This window comes from Camelus bactrianus, chromosome 5 (assembly GCF_048773025.1).
Source record: "Camelus bactrianus isolate YW-2024 breed Bactrian camel chromosome 5, ASM4877302v1, whole genome shotgun sequence".
Classification (NCBI taxonomy): Eukaryota; Metazoa; Chordata; class Mammalia; order Artiodactyla; family Camelidae; genus Camelus; species Camelus bactrianus.
Window position 1 is genome coordinate 45,770,368 of NC_133543.1, and position 18,161 is coordinate 45,788,528.

General features: G+C 33.3%; 1 protein-coding gene across 1 annotated transcript in view; it reads right to left on the reverse strand.

The window, feature by feature from the left end:
• KCNH7 (potassium voltage-gated channel subfamily H member 7) overlaps positions 1-18,161 on the reverse strand; it is a 398,074-nt gene that overhangs the window by 39,706 nt on the left and 340,207 nt on the right. Inside the window, exon 8 of the mRNA XM_074363205.1 lies at positions 11,654-11,952. Coding sequence (XP_074219306.1) covers positions 11,654-11,952 — 299 coding nt within the window. The remainder of the gene's footprint in view (positions 1-11,653; positions 11,953-18,161) is intronic.

Here is an 18,161-nt window from a genome sequence, read left to right on the forward strand (position 1 = left end):
TTTATGTTAGATTTCCCACAGATGTGTAAGTCCAGATGCACACCTGATGGCATAAATATTACAATATCAACATGGGCAATTAGATAGTGCGTGAATTCAAATTTTCTCTACACTGAGCACTGAATACAAAATTTTGAAATGAATGGATGCTGAAATTAATGTAAGTTTGCAACTTCTGATTTGATATGTATGCTCATCGAAATGACATTAGTCTCATTAATCTTTTAGTAAGTAAATCTTTAAATTTAAACATATATTTATGTTAATTAAACAAGTAAACTATCTTTTATTATTGTGGCTTAAATGAGAAAGTTTAGCCCAGGTCTGTGATAGATTACAATGAAAGAAATGAGTCCTGGACTTTAGTCAGTGGACTCTGAGTAGCAGATATGCTAATTAATGAGGATTTTTCTTTATTTTAATGTGACACTAATTGTATCACCCTTCCAGGTGGGGTCAGCTTTATATTGAATTTTACTCTGGGAATAGTTCTTTTATAAACAAAGTTCAGTATAACTTCATCTTTGCATAATAACTATATATCCTGTGGATAATTTACTGGTGACTTACAGTCTTAAACCCATGAATCTCTTCTCCAACCAGCAGTTTAAGGCTTCCCTTTGCTCCTATGAGATGGTGTCCATGCCCCCGGCCCCACCTCCATGAGGTTTAAGAAAGGCGAAGGCCATAGGGGAGAAATGTTTTTCCTTATTTAACTTTTACTTGGATGCTGATAAATAAGGATTTCCAAATGAAATGAAATATCCACAATATGTTGACAATAAAACCTATTATTTCTTCCTTGAATTTAAGATACAAGATTCAGTGTTTGCTGTTTCTTAGCCTGAATTGCAAAACACTCTCCTTTGGTGGCACATTTTCTAGGGTCTGTTGAAGGAGCATCAGCAATTGAGCTTTTACCAAGAATCTCCCCAGACTCTTTCCACAGTGTTTTGAATCCTTGTATTTGCTAATGAAAGAATCAAAATATATCCTCTAAAAGATTACCCCTTCCAGATAGTGTTGGAAAGTTGACCTATGTTGCAATGAATGGTTTTTGTTTTGTTTTGTTTTGTTTCACTTAGCACAGCTGCAGAGAGGAACGTTCCTAAAGGCAGGCTGGAAAGGACACACTGGGAAAGACTGTGTGTGTGTGGCAAATGGTTCCTCTGAACAGCAAATTAGTCATATCAGCTACTTTGGTAACTGTGATAACTGACATTAGGAAATTTTCTTTGGGTCATTAAATATGCTTAAATCTTGACAAATTAGAATTAATCAAAACACAAATTAAGACTCCCTGTGAAACACTAAACCTTGAGCATGATTATCAAATAGATTATGCAAGCAATATATCACATCTTAAATCTCTGCCCTAGAGTACAGCCTTAATGTTTTATAGCATTTTCTGATTCTAATAGAATTATTGTTTGCCATGTGGGCATTTGGGGTTTGATAAATTTTTAGCAGTTACGAGATACTGAACCTTGCTTTTTGTTATTTCTAGAAGCTAATGTTCTTCCTTAAATAGATTCTGTGATTTTGAGGTCATCTGAGGTCATATTATTTCCATGGCTATGGTTTATCATTAAGGGATAGGAAGCACATATTTTTCATGTTTCCTTGGTGATTATATATTTAATACTTCATGTTTAATCACTGATCAAGATAGGTGGATTCTTTTAGTGGTTTCATACATACAAATATACAAAGCCCTTGTCTGAAGCTCAAATTGCTTTTTCATTTACTTCCTTATTGTACCTTCATGTGGCTGATGAGAACAAGGAAATTGTCTTATTGCATAAGGCCATCATATCTAGTCAGACTGTTGGCAAAGCAGGGTATTGTAGAATCTATGACTAAGGGCTTTTATAAGCCTTGGGAAAATTAACTAATTTTCTGCATGCAACATTTCAACATATATCATATGGCTACATCATTTAGGAAGAAAACCCCACATAAGCAGAGCAAAAACTTACTGCACATAGATATGGAAAACAACGTCATCAATCCTGAACCAGTTTCGGTACAAGTAAAGTTCCTTGAAAAATGAAACAGAGTCTTGCCTCCTGCATCTTCCCCTTTGTTCTCCTGCAGTTCCCACCCCCAGTTCACAACACAACTATGAGATGTGCCTTTGCTTCCAGAAGGACACTCACACTAACCTGACCCCAATTAAGTCAGGGCCAAGGGTGAGTTGGACGGTGGGTGATGATGTGTAGGCAGTGGGGATTTATTACTTTTACATACATGGCCTTGCTCCACAGACTCTGGAGTCCTTCTGCTACATCAGCAAAAGCCTGACTTAAAAGGGTGCATTAGGATTTCTGAAATAAGACCTCAGGGGGAATCTTTGGAACTCAGTAGGGTTTCTAAAGGTTAACAGGAGGGATCTGTATCCCTAGAAGCAATTTGAGGACCTTCTCTCAACCTCCCAATTACCTCTGAGAGGGAGTTAAGGAAGGGATGAACAGAGTATAACTACAGTGGGGTCTACTGGCTGTTTTGCAAAAACATCTTTTCGAATGGGTTGATTGTAGAGGAACAGAGCTTGCTTACAATGTAAGGAAAAGGGAGGTACAGCCGGACCGGGGATGAAAAGAATGATTTAAGTTCCACTTTGCACTTGATATACCATTTTGAAGCTGAATCTAGTTTTATATTTCAGAAACATTTCTCATGTATAATATTTTAGAATCGTATCTTTTGCTTGATTTATCACCTTCATATAAGGAATACAGAGTGGTGATTCCCCCATTTTTCATACATGAAAGCTGAAGTATAAATGCATTAAGGGATTTTATTTGTGGAAAAACTAAGACTCCAAACTTAGTCCAGGATTCCTTCAACTACTGTGACTTGCCATAGCTGTTCATCAGATCAGATTTCTAAAGTTGCTATTAGTATGGGTGAAATGCAAAATGTTTCCCACTCATTTTATTTACTGGTTTTTATCAATAAGTAACAAAGGATAGAAATGTAGCATAGACGCCATTGTCATTTTATACCAGTTAGGATATTTGTTCCTCAGAAAGATAAAGGCTAGCCAACAATTCAGTTGTTTCTTTCTAGAGAACGGCTGTATCAGAAATTATATAACTTTCTGCAAAACAGTAGAAGTTCTCAAAATAGTAGAAGTTTTCTTCCTATCCACCTATTAGATTCCCTTTCTGTAAAACATATTGATTCTTGTCACCCAGCACTCTGAATGTTCCACATTGCTGTGTTTCTGCACAGTTTGTTTTTACCAATTGAATTACAAACCTGCTGTGTATGTTCCGAAACCTATTTATGAAATTTCAAGATTATGTAAAAATTAATAATAGAATGGAAAGAAAAGGGTTGGCAACAAGCTTACAATCCATTCCCTGTCTTTCCTGAGGAATACTTGGGAAGAAAAGTGCCCATATAATGACAAACATTAGTGACCTGCCTCTAGTAAGCACACTAAGAATGTGGAGAAGTTCCTATCTATGGAGTGTTTTTAGCAGGATGTGTCTAAGTATAAATTGCTTATGGCAAATAAACTTTCATCAATAGATTTATAGGACATGACTTAATGTAAGATATGTGACTTCCAGACTACAAAATGTGGATGTTTAATGACCAAAAGAGTTTCATTCTGCTTAAGTGTTACATCATCACATACGCAATTTAGGGATCTCCTACATTAACCCTGAGACAGAACACATACTAATGTGCAAAGAAGGGTCTCCAAGCTTTACTTCTGCCTTATGATTACATACATTCTTGAAATTATTACAAATATTCTTGATATTGGTTATAAGTTCTGATTTTTGTATCAGATTTGACTATCTGATCTTTGGGTTATCTCAAAAGCCCAACATGAAGTTTGTTGTAATTGAATAAAAATAGTCATATTTTTATATGGAAGAATAAATACTCTCAAATGTCTCACAAAATTTAAGATAAAAACAAGATTAGTAAGAATTGACCTACCTTGTCAGATATTAAAGCATGATATAAAGTCACTAAGTATAAATCATTATTATATTGCCAAAGGAATAGACACACAAAGCCAATCTGAGAGGAAAGACATGTGTCCCAATGATACATGATAATTTAATGTATGTATAAATCGGGTAGTATTTAAAATCAATAGAAAAAGAATGACATTTAAATTCTACTAGCACCATCTTCTATTCATGTGAAGAAAATAATTTACAAAACTGCATTTCAAACAGATTTACAGAATTTTCTTCCCAATCATATAACAAAATTATAATCTAGGAAACTACTTGTATAGTTCAGTGGGAATTTTGTAAAACAGAAGAGGATCTCTGACTAAAAAGTACCTAACTGGATCGTATGAAAAAACAAACAAAAAACCAAAAACCTTTAAAATCCAAAAGATATCCTAAACTAAATCAGCATATTGAAAAGGTATTAGAAACAAATTACAATATAGATGAGTGATAAAGCATCGATGTCTATAAACTACACAGAGTTCTTAAAAAATGACAAGAAAAAGGTAACCAAAATTATGTAAATTTGTTATAAATAGATAATTCATAAAAGAAACATCTTTTAAAATTTTTTAAATTTTATTTTTTTACTTTTTTTTTTTTACTGTATAATAGAAGAAACATATTGATTAACCACTCTTGCTTTATTACAGTGCTCTGACCTTAGTGCTGGTGTTACCTACTGTTAAATATTAAGCCCAGCTCATATATAATGCAGGTAAAATTAGAGTTAGAATCTGGGCTAAAGTTCTCGTCTTAGAAAACACAACTAAGGCCCTATTTTCCCAGAATCCACATATTTTGACTCACAGTCAAAACTAGATAATGATCAGACATGGACCTCTATGATTCAAGCACAACAATTATATCTGTGTGGAGTGAGTCTTTAACCTTCCCTCCCACTCTGGTTAAGTGTTTCTAACTACTGATATGTTTCAGTTCTGTGTGTATGGCAGAGCATTCTCATCTAAGATTATCAGTAGAAGGGGGAAAATGATATACAGCATATATGTAAAGGATTTAGCATAGCTCCAGAGTGTAAAAATGCACTATACAAGGTGCTGGATCCCAAATGAGGAAGATTCTTATCAGATGGCCCCTAAATTGAGTGAAGAGTTCTGCTAGGTGTAGCCCACGTGGCCAAGAGGAGCCCAAGATGCAAACTTAAATGGGCTTTTTAGGAATATTTGGCATGAAAGAGGCACAATTATATATATTTTTCCATCCACACTCATCCCCATGGATAGCAATATTTCTAAACCAAGAAAACTAAAACATATGCAATTTTTTTCTGAGTCTGTTGCAGGATGGTTATATGATAGTTGGGTTAGATGAACTACTTGTGTTTATTTTCACCCTTAAAAATGATTTAAAGAAACTGGTATATTGATGGGACTTTACATATACATTTTCAATATAAAGCCTAAAGCTATTGGGAATGTCTCAGAAAATTCTTCTAGGAAAGTAAATACTGTACTTTTATCTTGGGAGAAATTATGGTTGGTTTGATTCCATTAGGTTAGATAAGTTCTGAGTTCCTCTAATACTTGAATTTAACGGACCTAAAGTCATATTTCCAAAGACCATTTTAAAAGTGAACTTTTATGTTTCTATTTTTTTATTATTGGCTAAACCTGTGTTGAATATTAAGTGATCCTAAACTGAATTGAGCTTGACTGACTCCAAAGAAAGTATCTGGAAACACGTTACACGCTTGAGCATAAGAAATTGCACCAGAGTCCTGTTTGAATAGTACCATAATCTTAAAAAGTTAAAAACTACTTGAAGCTTCATTTTTTACCTTCTACTAATGTAAGAGGAACACTATTAATAAACAGAGAAACTGAAGCATAGACGTGTGTTCATTGCCTGAGCATGGTGTCTCTACAATGACTGTTTTTCACGTGTTAAGCCCCAGGTCATGCTGTCATTGTTTCTCTGGACTCAGGAACCGCTAAAGATCAGATCCCACTGTTGATGAACTTGCTTTGCATTGAAGCAGCATGGTGTCAGCTGTAAATAAGTCTTTCATGAGAATGGTTGGACACCAGGCTGAAGTGACCATCATCATTTGTGAAACATGATTGAGCATATACAATTTTTAACCTGAAAATACCAGATGCTTGTCTGAAGCTTGATATTGTTCATGTCAGGGGGCTCCAGATGGTACTGATTATGCTCTGTGGCATTTTTGAGACTTTAGGATAAATAGCCTTGGTTAAAAATAAGAAGGACATGTGACTTGCCCTTTCTTAAGCACCTGTTGTTCAGGCACTGGCTACAGTACAGTAACTGTGTGTTAACACTAGTTAACTTGCTAGTGCAAAATTTTACTACCTATCCAGAGTTTGCAGAGCCAGGCAATTCCTGTCAATTAATAAGCATGGAGATGAAAACATCTTTTAAAGTGCATTGTAGATAGCTATTACTTTAATTTCACTCCTAAATAGTAGCTAAGTATTTCTTTATAGAAAACTAAAACATGTCATCAATCCTAAGAGTCGTTATCATTTAAATGCAGGTTTTTTGCCAATTTCCATGTTCCCTTTCTAAATGTGTGGATTACTTGGTAGGCCATTTGGACCTAAGTATTGAGAAGGGGCATATGTCTTTCAAATTAGGCAATATTTGTAATGCTTTCTGTACCCTAACTGCTAATTTTTAAATTTGTGCTTTTTTGTTAAACTATTACTGGTCAAACAAAAATCTCAACCTAAATTGCAGGCTCACCTAGGCAAAAACTGTATTATGTTGTTGCTATTTTTAAATATGAATGATTTTATTTTCTGAAGAATTCTTAGAAACAGGTTCCCTGCCCTTCTCGAGGGGTAGACAGATATGAAGGTCACCATATTTGTAATCATTTTACTGTAGCTCTATGACAAACTAAAGTTTTTCATTGACTGTATTTATCAACATCAGTATATGACGGATCATTAGAAAAAAGGTAAAGGGGGATAAAAACAATATGATGGAGACAAGCCATGCTATTTTGTAAATTTTGCTTTGTATTTCCTCTGGGGTTTGATGTCACAAAGATTGTTTTATCTGAGTTCCTGAATCGGACATAACCAAAGGAAATCAAAATTAATTTCACTCTGGTGTATTGAAACAGGACATGAGTGAAGTCTACCTGAATGTGAAGGTCTGGCACAGATAAAGTTATTTAAATAAGTGTAGCAAATGGGTGCAACACAGTTTTGATGGAGTGGAGTTAGAATGTAGATGCAGGTTAGTGTTAGTAGTGACTAGTTAAATAGCTAGTCGTTAGTAACAGCAGTAAACAGTTAGCAGGAGTAGTTAAGTTCAGTAGTTGGAGTTTGCAGATAACAGAGAAGCCAGAAAGCGTTATGGAAGGAAAAGAAATTAGATTTTTATTAAAATGCTCCTTAGAAATCACATCAGCCCCCAAAAGTAAGAATTTATATTAAAGAAGATGTCATTCTTCACTATTTTCTTTTCTATTTTGATTGGCTTTGTTTGTTGGGTCCATTATAAGTGTATGTCTTGTCACTCAGAGTCCCACTGGGATTCTGAGCATTTTCGTCTACTAGGTTGACTCTTGATTGAAATCTCTAAAAATTCTCCCTTATTCAACTCTTCTTCTATCCTACACCTCCTGATTTCTGAGGAATTAGTTTAGTCTCTGCTTAACCCAGGAGACTGTACCACATAGTACAAGTGACATGGAGTCTTCTCTTTTATCCCTCAAAGCCAGTGCCTTCACCATTTTTCTTTTATTCCCTGCCTGTCTTTAAGGAACCCTTGCCTATCTGCCCTGCTAAAGAATTTATTCCTCTTTCTAGGTTCTTATTCCAACTCCTTTCTACATTTTTTTTTTGTCAAAATTTTCTCCATTAATGTCACAGGCTAAAAAAAAACACTCAACTGTTCCCCTTTTTTCCTAAAATAAATTAAACAAAGTTGTCTCTGGATTACTTGCCTTAATTCTGCCTTGGATGTCCCAAATATGTGCCTCTATTCCTGTCCTTGTCTTTACCTGAAATGGTTCCCTTGGGTTCTCTGCCATCCACAATTCTACCACTCACTTAGTTCAGTGGTTTTTGAAAAATACTCGATGCAAAAGCAGATGTTCCACAAGGGAGACTCAGAGGCCAACGACAGGGAGCCAGAGAGTGGGCAGCAGATAGGTTAGATCTCCATCGTCAAGCAGAAAAACTCCCATAATAATTGTTTTGCACATTTAGCAAGTGCAATTTGGGTGCTTTAAAAATATTTGAAAATGACATGTCTAATGAAATTGCAGAGAGGTTAAGTGACTTGTTCAAGATTAGTGGCATATTTAGAGCTAGCACTTGGGTCTTCTGAATTCCGATTCCATACTTTTTTTCCATTATTCAGACATGACTAGGGGGCATTTTTAGGTAAGGAATAAATTTCTCCATTAAATGCTTATAAAGGCTTTTCTTCCATGCAAATATAATTTTAAATTATGGAGTGGTTGCTGTCATAAGTGATTTATTTCTCTCCACCCAGAATGATGTATAGACCATTGGTGCCCTTATTCATTCAAGACATGTTCTTTTGTGTGATGCAAGGAAACTCGATTCTACAATGACATGGAAGGTGATTTTCAGTTTTTGGCAATGTTGTAACTTAAATCAATGTTAGATTATGTTTGAAAGGTTAGAAGACAGCTTTGATTTGGGGAAATTCACTGAGATGCCTTCAGTCTTATCCTGATAAAATACTGTCTTCTTCCTAATTAGTTAAATTTCTGTGAGTAGAAGGAAAAGATTTTCTGGACTTAACCTACGGACATTTTTGAGATAATTTTTACAATTCATAAGCCTGACATTATATGCCAAAGAACATCCTCTTCCACTAGCTTCATTATCCTGACCCTTTCCTTTTGCAGTCTGACCCATTTGGTTCAATTGAAACGGAGCCCATAAGTATTGAATGTTTTTGGTTCTGGAACATTCTTGCAATAGCAGTTTCACAAAAAGCAAAAGGAGGCAGGGAATAAGGAATATGGCTACATGCTTTAGGTCAGCTCTTTCTGTTGTTTTGTGATCTCTAAGGAATCAAATATTTTGGGTTATTAAAAACAATTTTAGAGAGTGTGACTGAATATCTTGTACTTCATTTAGACATGATTGAACAGCAAAAATGACCTGAAATGTTTCATGAAAAATTATATTTAAAGTTATACTTAAATGAAATAACGTGGAATGCTGATGCAAAATACAACAGTGTGATGTACTCTTATGTATCACAATACATAAATTTAAATCACTTTAAATTGTTATTAAATTATAATTAAATTAACAATAAACTAACAAGACACAGGGATTTTAACAATGTGGTGTGGGAGGTAAAAAAAATCCACTTAGATTTTTTTTTTAACCTCTCCGTAGTCTAAGAGAACAGTTGCTTTGGTCTAATCAACTTTGTTTTGCATATTGTGCTTAATTAGCAAGCACCTTTCGTTTGCTGAGTTTTCAGAGTTGTCTTGCACTTTTGAGTTTTTACTCACATTGCAGTCACAAGATGAGAAATGTAGACACTGTGTACAAACAAGAAGTTCGTGCAAAGTCAAGCTCTCAAAACCACATGCAAGACTCAGTGGCACATGGTTTAGAGCTCACACACTCCAGGATCATGTGATACAGGCATGCAGATGAAGAGGAAAGAAAAGCACCTACATCATGAAAATAGAGGAGGATGAAAGAAAATGACATTTTCTTTATGACAATTATCTAATGCAAACCGTATACCCATAACCTTTACCAGAGTGGAGAAAGGGGCAGATAAGTGACTTTTTGTGGGGAGGGGGAAACTGTATATAAATATTATTAGAGGTCAAGTCATTGTTAAAGTTAAGGATTTCTATTCTGTACTTGGCCTCTTCCAAGTTGTCTTCCCCAGTTTCTTGCTTTATATTTCCTCTGCTACATCATGCAAAAAAAGATCAGAACTAACACTGGAAATCATTTAACAAGCTCTAAACCTGACAGATAACAAGGGTGTTCTCCACAATTTACACGAGAATTAAATTGGATATAAATACCTCCTGTTCTTACCGGTGGGTGTTGTGATTCCATGTATTAAGGTGTGAAGCAGACAGGAAAGAGATAAATCTTTCATAAGTACATTGTAAATAGGCAAGTGGTATATAAACCATATTCATAGGTAATAGAGTCAAACAATGAAAAGTAAATAGTTGTCACAAAATAGACTTTACACAAAAAAATGGTCACAAAACTAGAGTTATATGGAGAGGGGAAGGACAATAAATAATTGTTTTACTACTGTTATTGAAATAATCTGGCAGTACGGAACAACGAAATTGAGTGACAAGTGTTTAGATTAAAAATTCTTGACACTGCTTCAGCCAGCCCCGCATTAGAGAATCCCCAATAATTTCTGAATGCTGATATCTTCATTAAACAATAATGTGGATGGAAATATGTAAAAGTGACCAATTTGCAGGTACTTTCTTGTGAGATTAAAGTGTTACCTTGGTTAGATCAATTTATCAAATGAATTTGCACAAGTAACTTTGAGATCATTAGAAGTAACTAATGGAATTCAGTTATGGTTTGTATGAAATGTGCTGATTGATTAGCTCTACAAATTAAAATTTTTATAATGGCATGCTCTTACTCCTTAGCCAAATAAATCATGCACAGCTACGATAAACTTATGTATAAATACATCTTCCAAACTGAGCAATATTTGCAAAGCTTTCTGCATCTTGACTGCTAATTTTGAATCTTTGCTTTCTTGTTAGGATATTACTGGTCAGATACAAAATATCAATCTAAATAGCAACCAATGGTTCACCTTTGGAAAAACTATATTATGGTTTTTATGTCATTTAAAGTGAATGATTTTATTTTTTAAAGAATTCTTAGAAACAGGATCCTTGCCCAATGGAGGAGTAACTAGATGGGAGGGTACCATAATTTTAATCTTTTAAAAATAGGTCTATGATATGCAATAGAATTTGTATTTATCACATAATTTATTTTTTAAGTAATCAATCTCTACAGCCAAATAGCTAGGTCAAAAGGATGTGAAGAAATTCTCCTAATAATAAAAAGAGCTCTTTGAACCACATTACTATTATTAGTCATATTGGTTCTTGAGCACTGATAGAGGAGGGAAGAGTTAAGAAAAGTGACTGTGGATGTTGAATTGAATTAAGAGTTATGAAGGAATCCATAGTTCCCCCTTGAAAGGAAAGATGCATTATACCAGGTACAGTAAAAGGGCACATAGTTAATTGATTAAAATATATTGTCCTGTTTAACAGAAACATGAAACTTCCTATCATAAAATATTTATGATATACTTAAGCTCCTTAACCTCTCCCACAGATCCTCAAAATGTCCTATTTTTAAAAATATTTTTGTTGGGGGCATTAAAGCTATTATTTACTTGTAAAATCTTAATCCACATGGCTCCACCTACTTTTGTGGGTGCTAGCAGCTAGGCCATGTAGTGAAAACCAAGTCCCAATTTAGCAATGCTCTCTCTCACCAGAAGTGGGAGCTCTGCTACAAACAGTTGTATCAGTTTGCATCATGTTATAATGCCTTTGCCACACAGTATAACTAGATATAGCACCATGCAATGCCATGAATTGAGAATGAGAGACTATCTCCAGGGGAGAAAATAAACATCCGAGAGAGGAAAACAAAAGCAAGGGGTTCAAAGCTGGTGAGACTGGATTTTTCCATTTTGGCTGTAGCTATAATGCCTGAGGGGCTCCAGTTTTGGAAAACAGAAATACATACCATGTTCATGTCAATGCCATTGGTGTAAGTCCAGGCGTGCTGGAAGTATTCTTCAAGCCGTTGTCTCAGAGGGTTGGGGATTTGGTGAAAACGAATGAACTCTTTTACTCGCAGCATCTGCATGTGGTACCTGGCAGTTCCCGAGTACAGCCTTTGGATAATCGCAGATACGTTCCCAAAAATGCTTGCATACATTAATGCTGGATAGGATAAAAAACAAAGTTATAGGGGAAAGGCTGCACTTGGGCATGTTATATCCTGTCAGAATCTCAAGTATGTAGATTTTTTATTCTCTCAATCCATCTGTGAGGATTTACTAATGCTTCATGGGGAGTAAAGAAGTTAACACTGTTGTAAAATTTATAATTTTGATGATAAATCTGGAGAGGGAAAAATGTCCAAATTCACCATCAATTTGAAATTAAAGTAAAAACTCAGATTGTTTATGATATCAACCTGTAACCAACCCAGAGCATTGTCTAGAGACAAAATGCATCTAGAATAAACATTTTGTTGGTAATGTAATAAGAAGGTATGTCATGAGGTTACTACAAATCTGTTTTCTGGAAGTGAAGTTAAAATGTTAATTTTAAAATTGTGGCATCTCTATCTCAGACTTAAATCTAACCTTGTAATATTAAAAAATCTACTATAAAGTTTAAAATTATTTTGAATATTTTGGATTTGCTAAGGAATGAGAAATTTTGAGAAACTCATAGTTTCCTTAGTGTGTTTATCTGCATATAACTTTTAATCTATTAAAATTCATTTAATTTCTACATGAGAAACAAATATCTCTAGCTTAAAATATGAGAATATAGTTTTGTTTTTGTAGAGAAAAATAGAATACCTCTGTTTTTTCATCTCTAGGAAGAAAAAAACTAATATTCAATACTGGGTTGGAATGACCTTTTTAATGGTCCTGGGATAAATATTTATGATTCAATGTAAGCTTTTTAAGCATCTTCTCTTTCTTATTATATTTGTATTCAGTTTCTAATAATCCTAAAAAAATGCTATATTCTGTACAGAAAGTCACATTATGATACATGGTATATCTTGACCTTTGGGTGTATGTCAGAAACTTAAAAGAGGAAGTAACACATGTTTAAGACACTGGAACTGCAATACATTAAGCAGGAAGGAAAAAATAAAACACCTCGAAGTACTTGTTTCAACTAAATTCAACCAACACATTTTTTCCACCAACATATTTTACAAATAATTATCTCTATAAACTACTTATTTTTAAAGTAAATTTTGGCCAAATTTAGTCTGTTTTAAAGTGATTTTATTTTCTTGGTCAGTCATTTGCTTTCTTTTCCATCTCATCTTTGTCTCTTGGTTAGCATGGTCCACAGATGTCTCAATAAGAAAATGTCCCAGAGAAAGGGATGGCTTTATTTTCATCTATTTAAAGGGATGAAAATTGGGGAGACCTATAGTGAGGCTGAACTGGGATTTGTGAAAGACAGTAGTTCTCATTAAGGCAGACATGCTGTTTAGCTTGTGTCTTCTACAGACATAAGACTCAAGCCTAATTTGAATAAATGAATAGTTGACTAAAAAGAGAGTTAGCAATACTTACCTGAAACTGATTCCTATGATCCAAGGAGATTCATGTGAAAAATATATTTTACCCTGCCTAACTGTAGTGTTAGAAATATTTATGCCTACTGTTATGTGTCCAAAGTACTTATATTCTCAGGAAAACAGTTTAGTTAGTACAGATTAAGTTCACTTGATTTAATCAGAAGGCACATAATCAATGCTGGTTATTTTACTTAAACCACATAATTATGGGAAGAAGAGTCAGGGAAAACATTCTTGTTTTATTTTTAATAAATACTGTGGCTTTGTCTCTATATTGCCATAAAAATGAACCGAACATTAGCTTGGATCATAAACAGGTATTTCCACTCATTGACAAGGTGGCAAAATCTAGATGATAAGAATAGTTGAATACATGAATAGCGTATATTTCTCTAAGGAAATTCTATGCTGATGGCTTTTTAAATTATAATGAAGGCATGAATTTTTTCCTAGTTTTTTAGGAAGCAAGTGGAGCTAAAGGCTGTAAGCAAGAGAGATGTACAAAATGATTATATTCTGTATACATTATTTAATGCCCAGCAACTGGTATAAAATAAGAATCAAAAGCAAGTTGGCAGACTATCTAAGCATTTCTTTCCTCAACTCAATATTTTGTTTAGCTTTCCTTAATAGAAAATTCTTCCTTCATCAAAATGGTTTGCTTTAGGTTTAAGTATTATAAAAATGTAACAGGTTTAATTAAAAATTTCAGCACACCACACTCCAAATCTGATATTCTCACCGAACTAATGAATTTAGTGGTCACTGGGTAATAGCTGAAACTGGCTGATAGAACAAATACACTTGCTTTTCTACTTATTATACAAACTTAAAAAAAAATAAATTTTATTGATGTGTAATTTACATGTAGTAAAATGAATCTATTTTAAGCATATAGCTCAGTTTTGACAAATTGTATACAGCCCTGTAAGCATAATCAAGACATAGAACGTTTTCCTTATTCCAAAAAATTCCTGTGTCCCTTGGCAGCCTGCCCACTCATTTCTAGGTTGACCCTAGACAACTACTGAGCTCTTTTATGTCTTCACAGACTAGTTTGTATTTCCTAGAAATTCATGTAAATGGAATCACAATGTACATATTTATTTGTTTCTGACTTCTTTTGCTAGTACATTGTTTCTGAAATTAAAAATCTGATGCATATGTATCAGTAATTTGTTCTGTTTTTAATTGATGAGTAGATTTGCATCCCGTGGCTCTTCCACAGTTCATTTCTCTCTTCTGTTGATGAACTCTCACTGTTTATAGTTTTTTTACTATTATGAATAAAACTGCTATGTACAAGTCTTTGTGTGCGCATATATGTTCATTTCCTTTTGAAGTATCTAGGAATGGAATTACTAAACTGTATGGTATGTTTAACTTTGTACGAAACTGCCAAATTATTTCCCAAAGTTGGTGTCATTTTACATTCCCATCAGCAATATCTGAGAAGCTCGGTTGTTCTACAACCTTTCCAGCACTGAGTATTGCCTTGTTTTAACCACTGTAGTACTGTATAATACCTCATTAGAGTTTTAACTACATCTCCCTGATGACTAATAACATATTTTCATGTGTTTATTGGCCATTCATATATCTTTCATGAAATGCCTGTTTAAATATTTTGTTCACTTTTAAATTGAATTGCCTTCTTATTATGGAGTTGTAAGAATTCTTGATATATTCTGGATACAAGTCCTTTTTGAGATCTCAGTATTGAGAATATATTCTAGCTGATCATTTGCATGTTCCTTTACTTAGCAGTGTCCTTTGAAAAGTTGGAGTTTACTAATTTTGGTGAAATCTAATTTATCAATTTTTATTTTGTGGGTCAGAATTATTCTTTTGTTTGTTTCAGTTTTGGCAATCTGTATCAGTCAAAGAATTTGTTCATTACTGCTAAATTGTCATATTTATCATTATAAATTCCTATTATTTCATTGTCCTTTCAACATCTTTAGAATTGGTAATAATATCTTTTCTTTCATATTGGATATTGGTAACATATCTTTTTTCTCTCTCTTCAGCCTAGTTGGAGGTTTATCAGTTTTTTCTCGATCTTTCAAAAAGCCAGAACATACTCCCATTAATTTTCTCTATTGTTTATATGTTTTCTATTTTATTAATTTACCTCTTATTTTCTATTATTTATTCTACTTATATTAGGTTTAATTTCCTTGTCTTTTACTAGCTTCTGAAGATAGAAGCTTAGATCTTTGATTTTTTAGACCTTCGTCCTTTTTAATAACCACAGTATTTAAGCTGTAAGTTTCTCACTGTTTTAGCTATCTCTTATAAACTTTAATATTTCATTTTTATTTTCACTCAGTTAAAAATTTTTTTTCTAATTTTCCATGTGATTCTTTCTTTGAACCATGGGTTATTTGCAAGTGTAATATTGTGAACTTTCTATTTTTTTAAAATAATTTCTAGTTTCTCTTGTAATCAGAGAAATACTCTGTATCTTGTATGATTTAGTACTTTTAAATTGGTTGAGGTTTCTTTTTGGTCCAGAATAGGATCTATCTTGATGACTTGTTTTGTAGGATGGTATTTGATCTGTCTTGGTCAATGTTCCATGTACATGAGAAAAGGATGTGCATTTTGCCAGTATTTTATAATTGCCAATATATCAAGTTAATTGATAGTATTGTTCAAGTATTTTATATCTTTAGTCAATTCCTGTTTCCAGTAACTTTTCTTTACACGCTGTAAAAACAAGAAATTCTCTCAAAATGTTTGTTAGGCAGGTTAGATATACAAATCATGATATACAGTTGCATTTATTTACTGGTTTATGTGTTTTTTAAATTAAATGTGTGTGTTTTATATATAATATTTGAATAAAGATATAATGTTATGTTATATATTAGAAGAAATAACTATAAATATATGAGCATAACTTATATTCAAATTTACTTAATGGCTGCTTAAATTTTTCTTTATTTTTCATCTTGAATGGTGTATATTTTAAAAATGAATTCTCTGGTTACCCTTCCCTGTACACATTCAGCAGTATGACTGGTGATTGTCCTTGCAAGTAGGAGCTTTTAAAATGTATCTATACATTTTTGAGTTATTTGCATTTAACTAGATGATAGCTTTTAATGTTTAATTTTTAGTTGCTTTGAATTATCTTGCTATAAGAGGGACGATAGAGTGCTTTTTTTTTATAACTTGGCTTCAAATTTTTATTTTAGAATTAAGATTGGATTTAAAGAAGCTTAAGGATAATGAGAGCATTCAGCCTGATAACTAGACTGTATAGACTTTGGCTGGGATGAGTATATATGTAGTATTTTACATTATATTTTGAATACTGTATTTTATTTTTAGGTTCAAATCAAGCCACTCATTTATATAACAAAATACAGAAAACCAAATCATTTTCTAATACAATTGGATCTAAATGGAAATATCATGTGTAAATATACACATACATCAAACGGCTAAGCAAATTTCAGGCCATTCTTACTATTGCTAAGTTTTGAGTCTTATTTTACCTTTTTTCTTTATTTATGGCATAATAGCTCTTGACAGAATTCTCCAGGAACATTTATAAACTTTTTCCTGTGTGATGCTAAGCTTTACATAATCCCATTTTGATTAAGTTTTGTAGAATCAAGACTATTATTCAAATAAGAGATATTATACGGAATGTGGATGTATCTTACTCTACTCAATTATTTAGAGTATTTTCTCTTTTCTTAAGAGATAAAACTCATCTGCAGGAAACAGGTATTCTTCCCGAAGAATCAACAGAAACAGGCTAGTGCCACATTTCAAAAAGAAGGCAGGAAGACAGGAGGGAAGGAAGGAAGGAAGACAGGAAGGAAGAAAAAGTAGAAACTGCCAATAATCCCCTGATTTAAGACATAGAGATTGGGTACAGAGCAAGTAAAGAACTGAGTTTTCTTCAATTTAAAATAATTGATATAAACAATATTATGTATTTCACTTAATCTTCACAAGTGGTAAGGATTCGTAAGTGGTGAATAAGTTAAACTTCAGCACATTTAGAAAATTCTTTCTTGCAAATTCTAAGTTTCAAGATGCAGGTTCTGTCTTTTTTTTTTTAACCGTTGTTTAGATTGAAGTATATTTAATTTACAATGCTAGTTTCAGCTGTATAGCGAAGAGATTCAGTTATATACATCTATTCTTTTTCAGATTCTTTTACAATATAGGTTATTAAAAGATATTGAATATAGTTCCCTGTGCTATATACTAGGTCCTTGATGTTTATCTCTTTTATATATAATAGTGTGTATATGTTAATCCCAAACTCCTAATTTTTCCCACCTCACCCACCCTACTCCCATTTCCCCCTTTGTTAAAGATTGTTTTCTATGTCTGTAAGTCTATTTCTGTTTTGCACACTATAAAAAGAGTGTGTAGATATATATACAGGTGTATAAATAATTAAAACAAATCTTGTTTCCTCTTCTTTGTTTGTTACCAATGCTACTAAAACTGATAACTACTATAAAGTATTTACTAGCAGTTAGAATCCCAGAGTGGTTGAGAGTGTGTTTGCTCTGAGAGATCAGTCTCTCCGGAAAGAATTTTTGTATTTTTTTGAGTGGGTCCCACTTTCCATTTCCTTGTGGGTGCAGTGCTACTTTTGTGTCTGTGCCAAGACTTAGCCTAAATTTGCAGAATATCTTAAGAGTTATTTAAACATAAAGTTATTTGCCTATATAATCTTATTAAAATAAAAACACTGATATATATATATGTATATAAAGTAAATTTTAAATACAGTGAACAATAAACTGGGTGAATCTATTTAAGTTTCGTAAGTAAAGGTTAT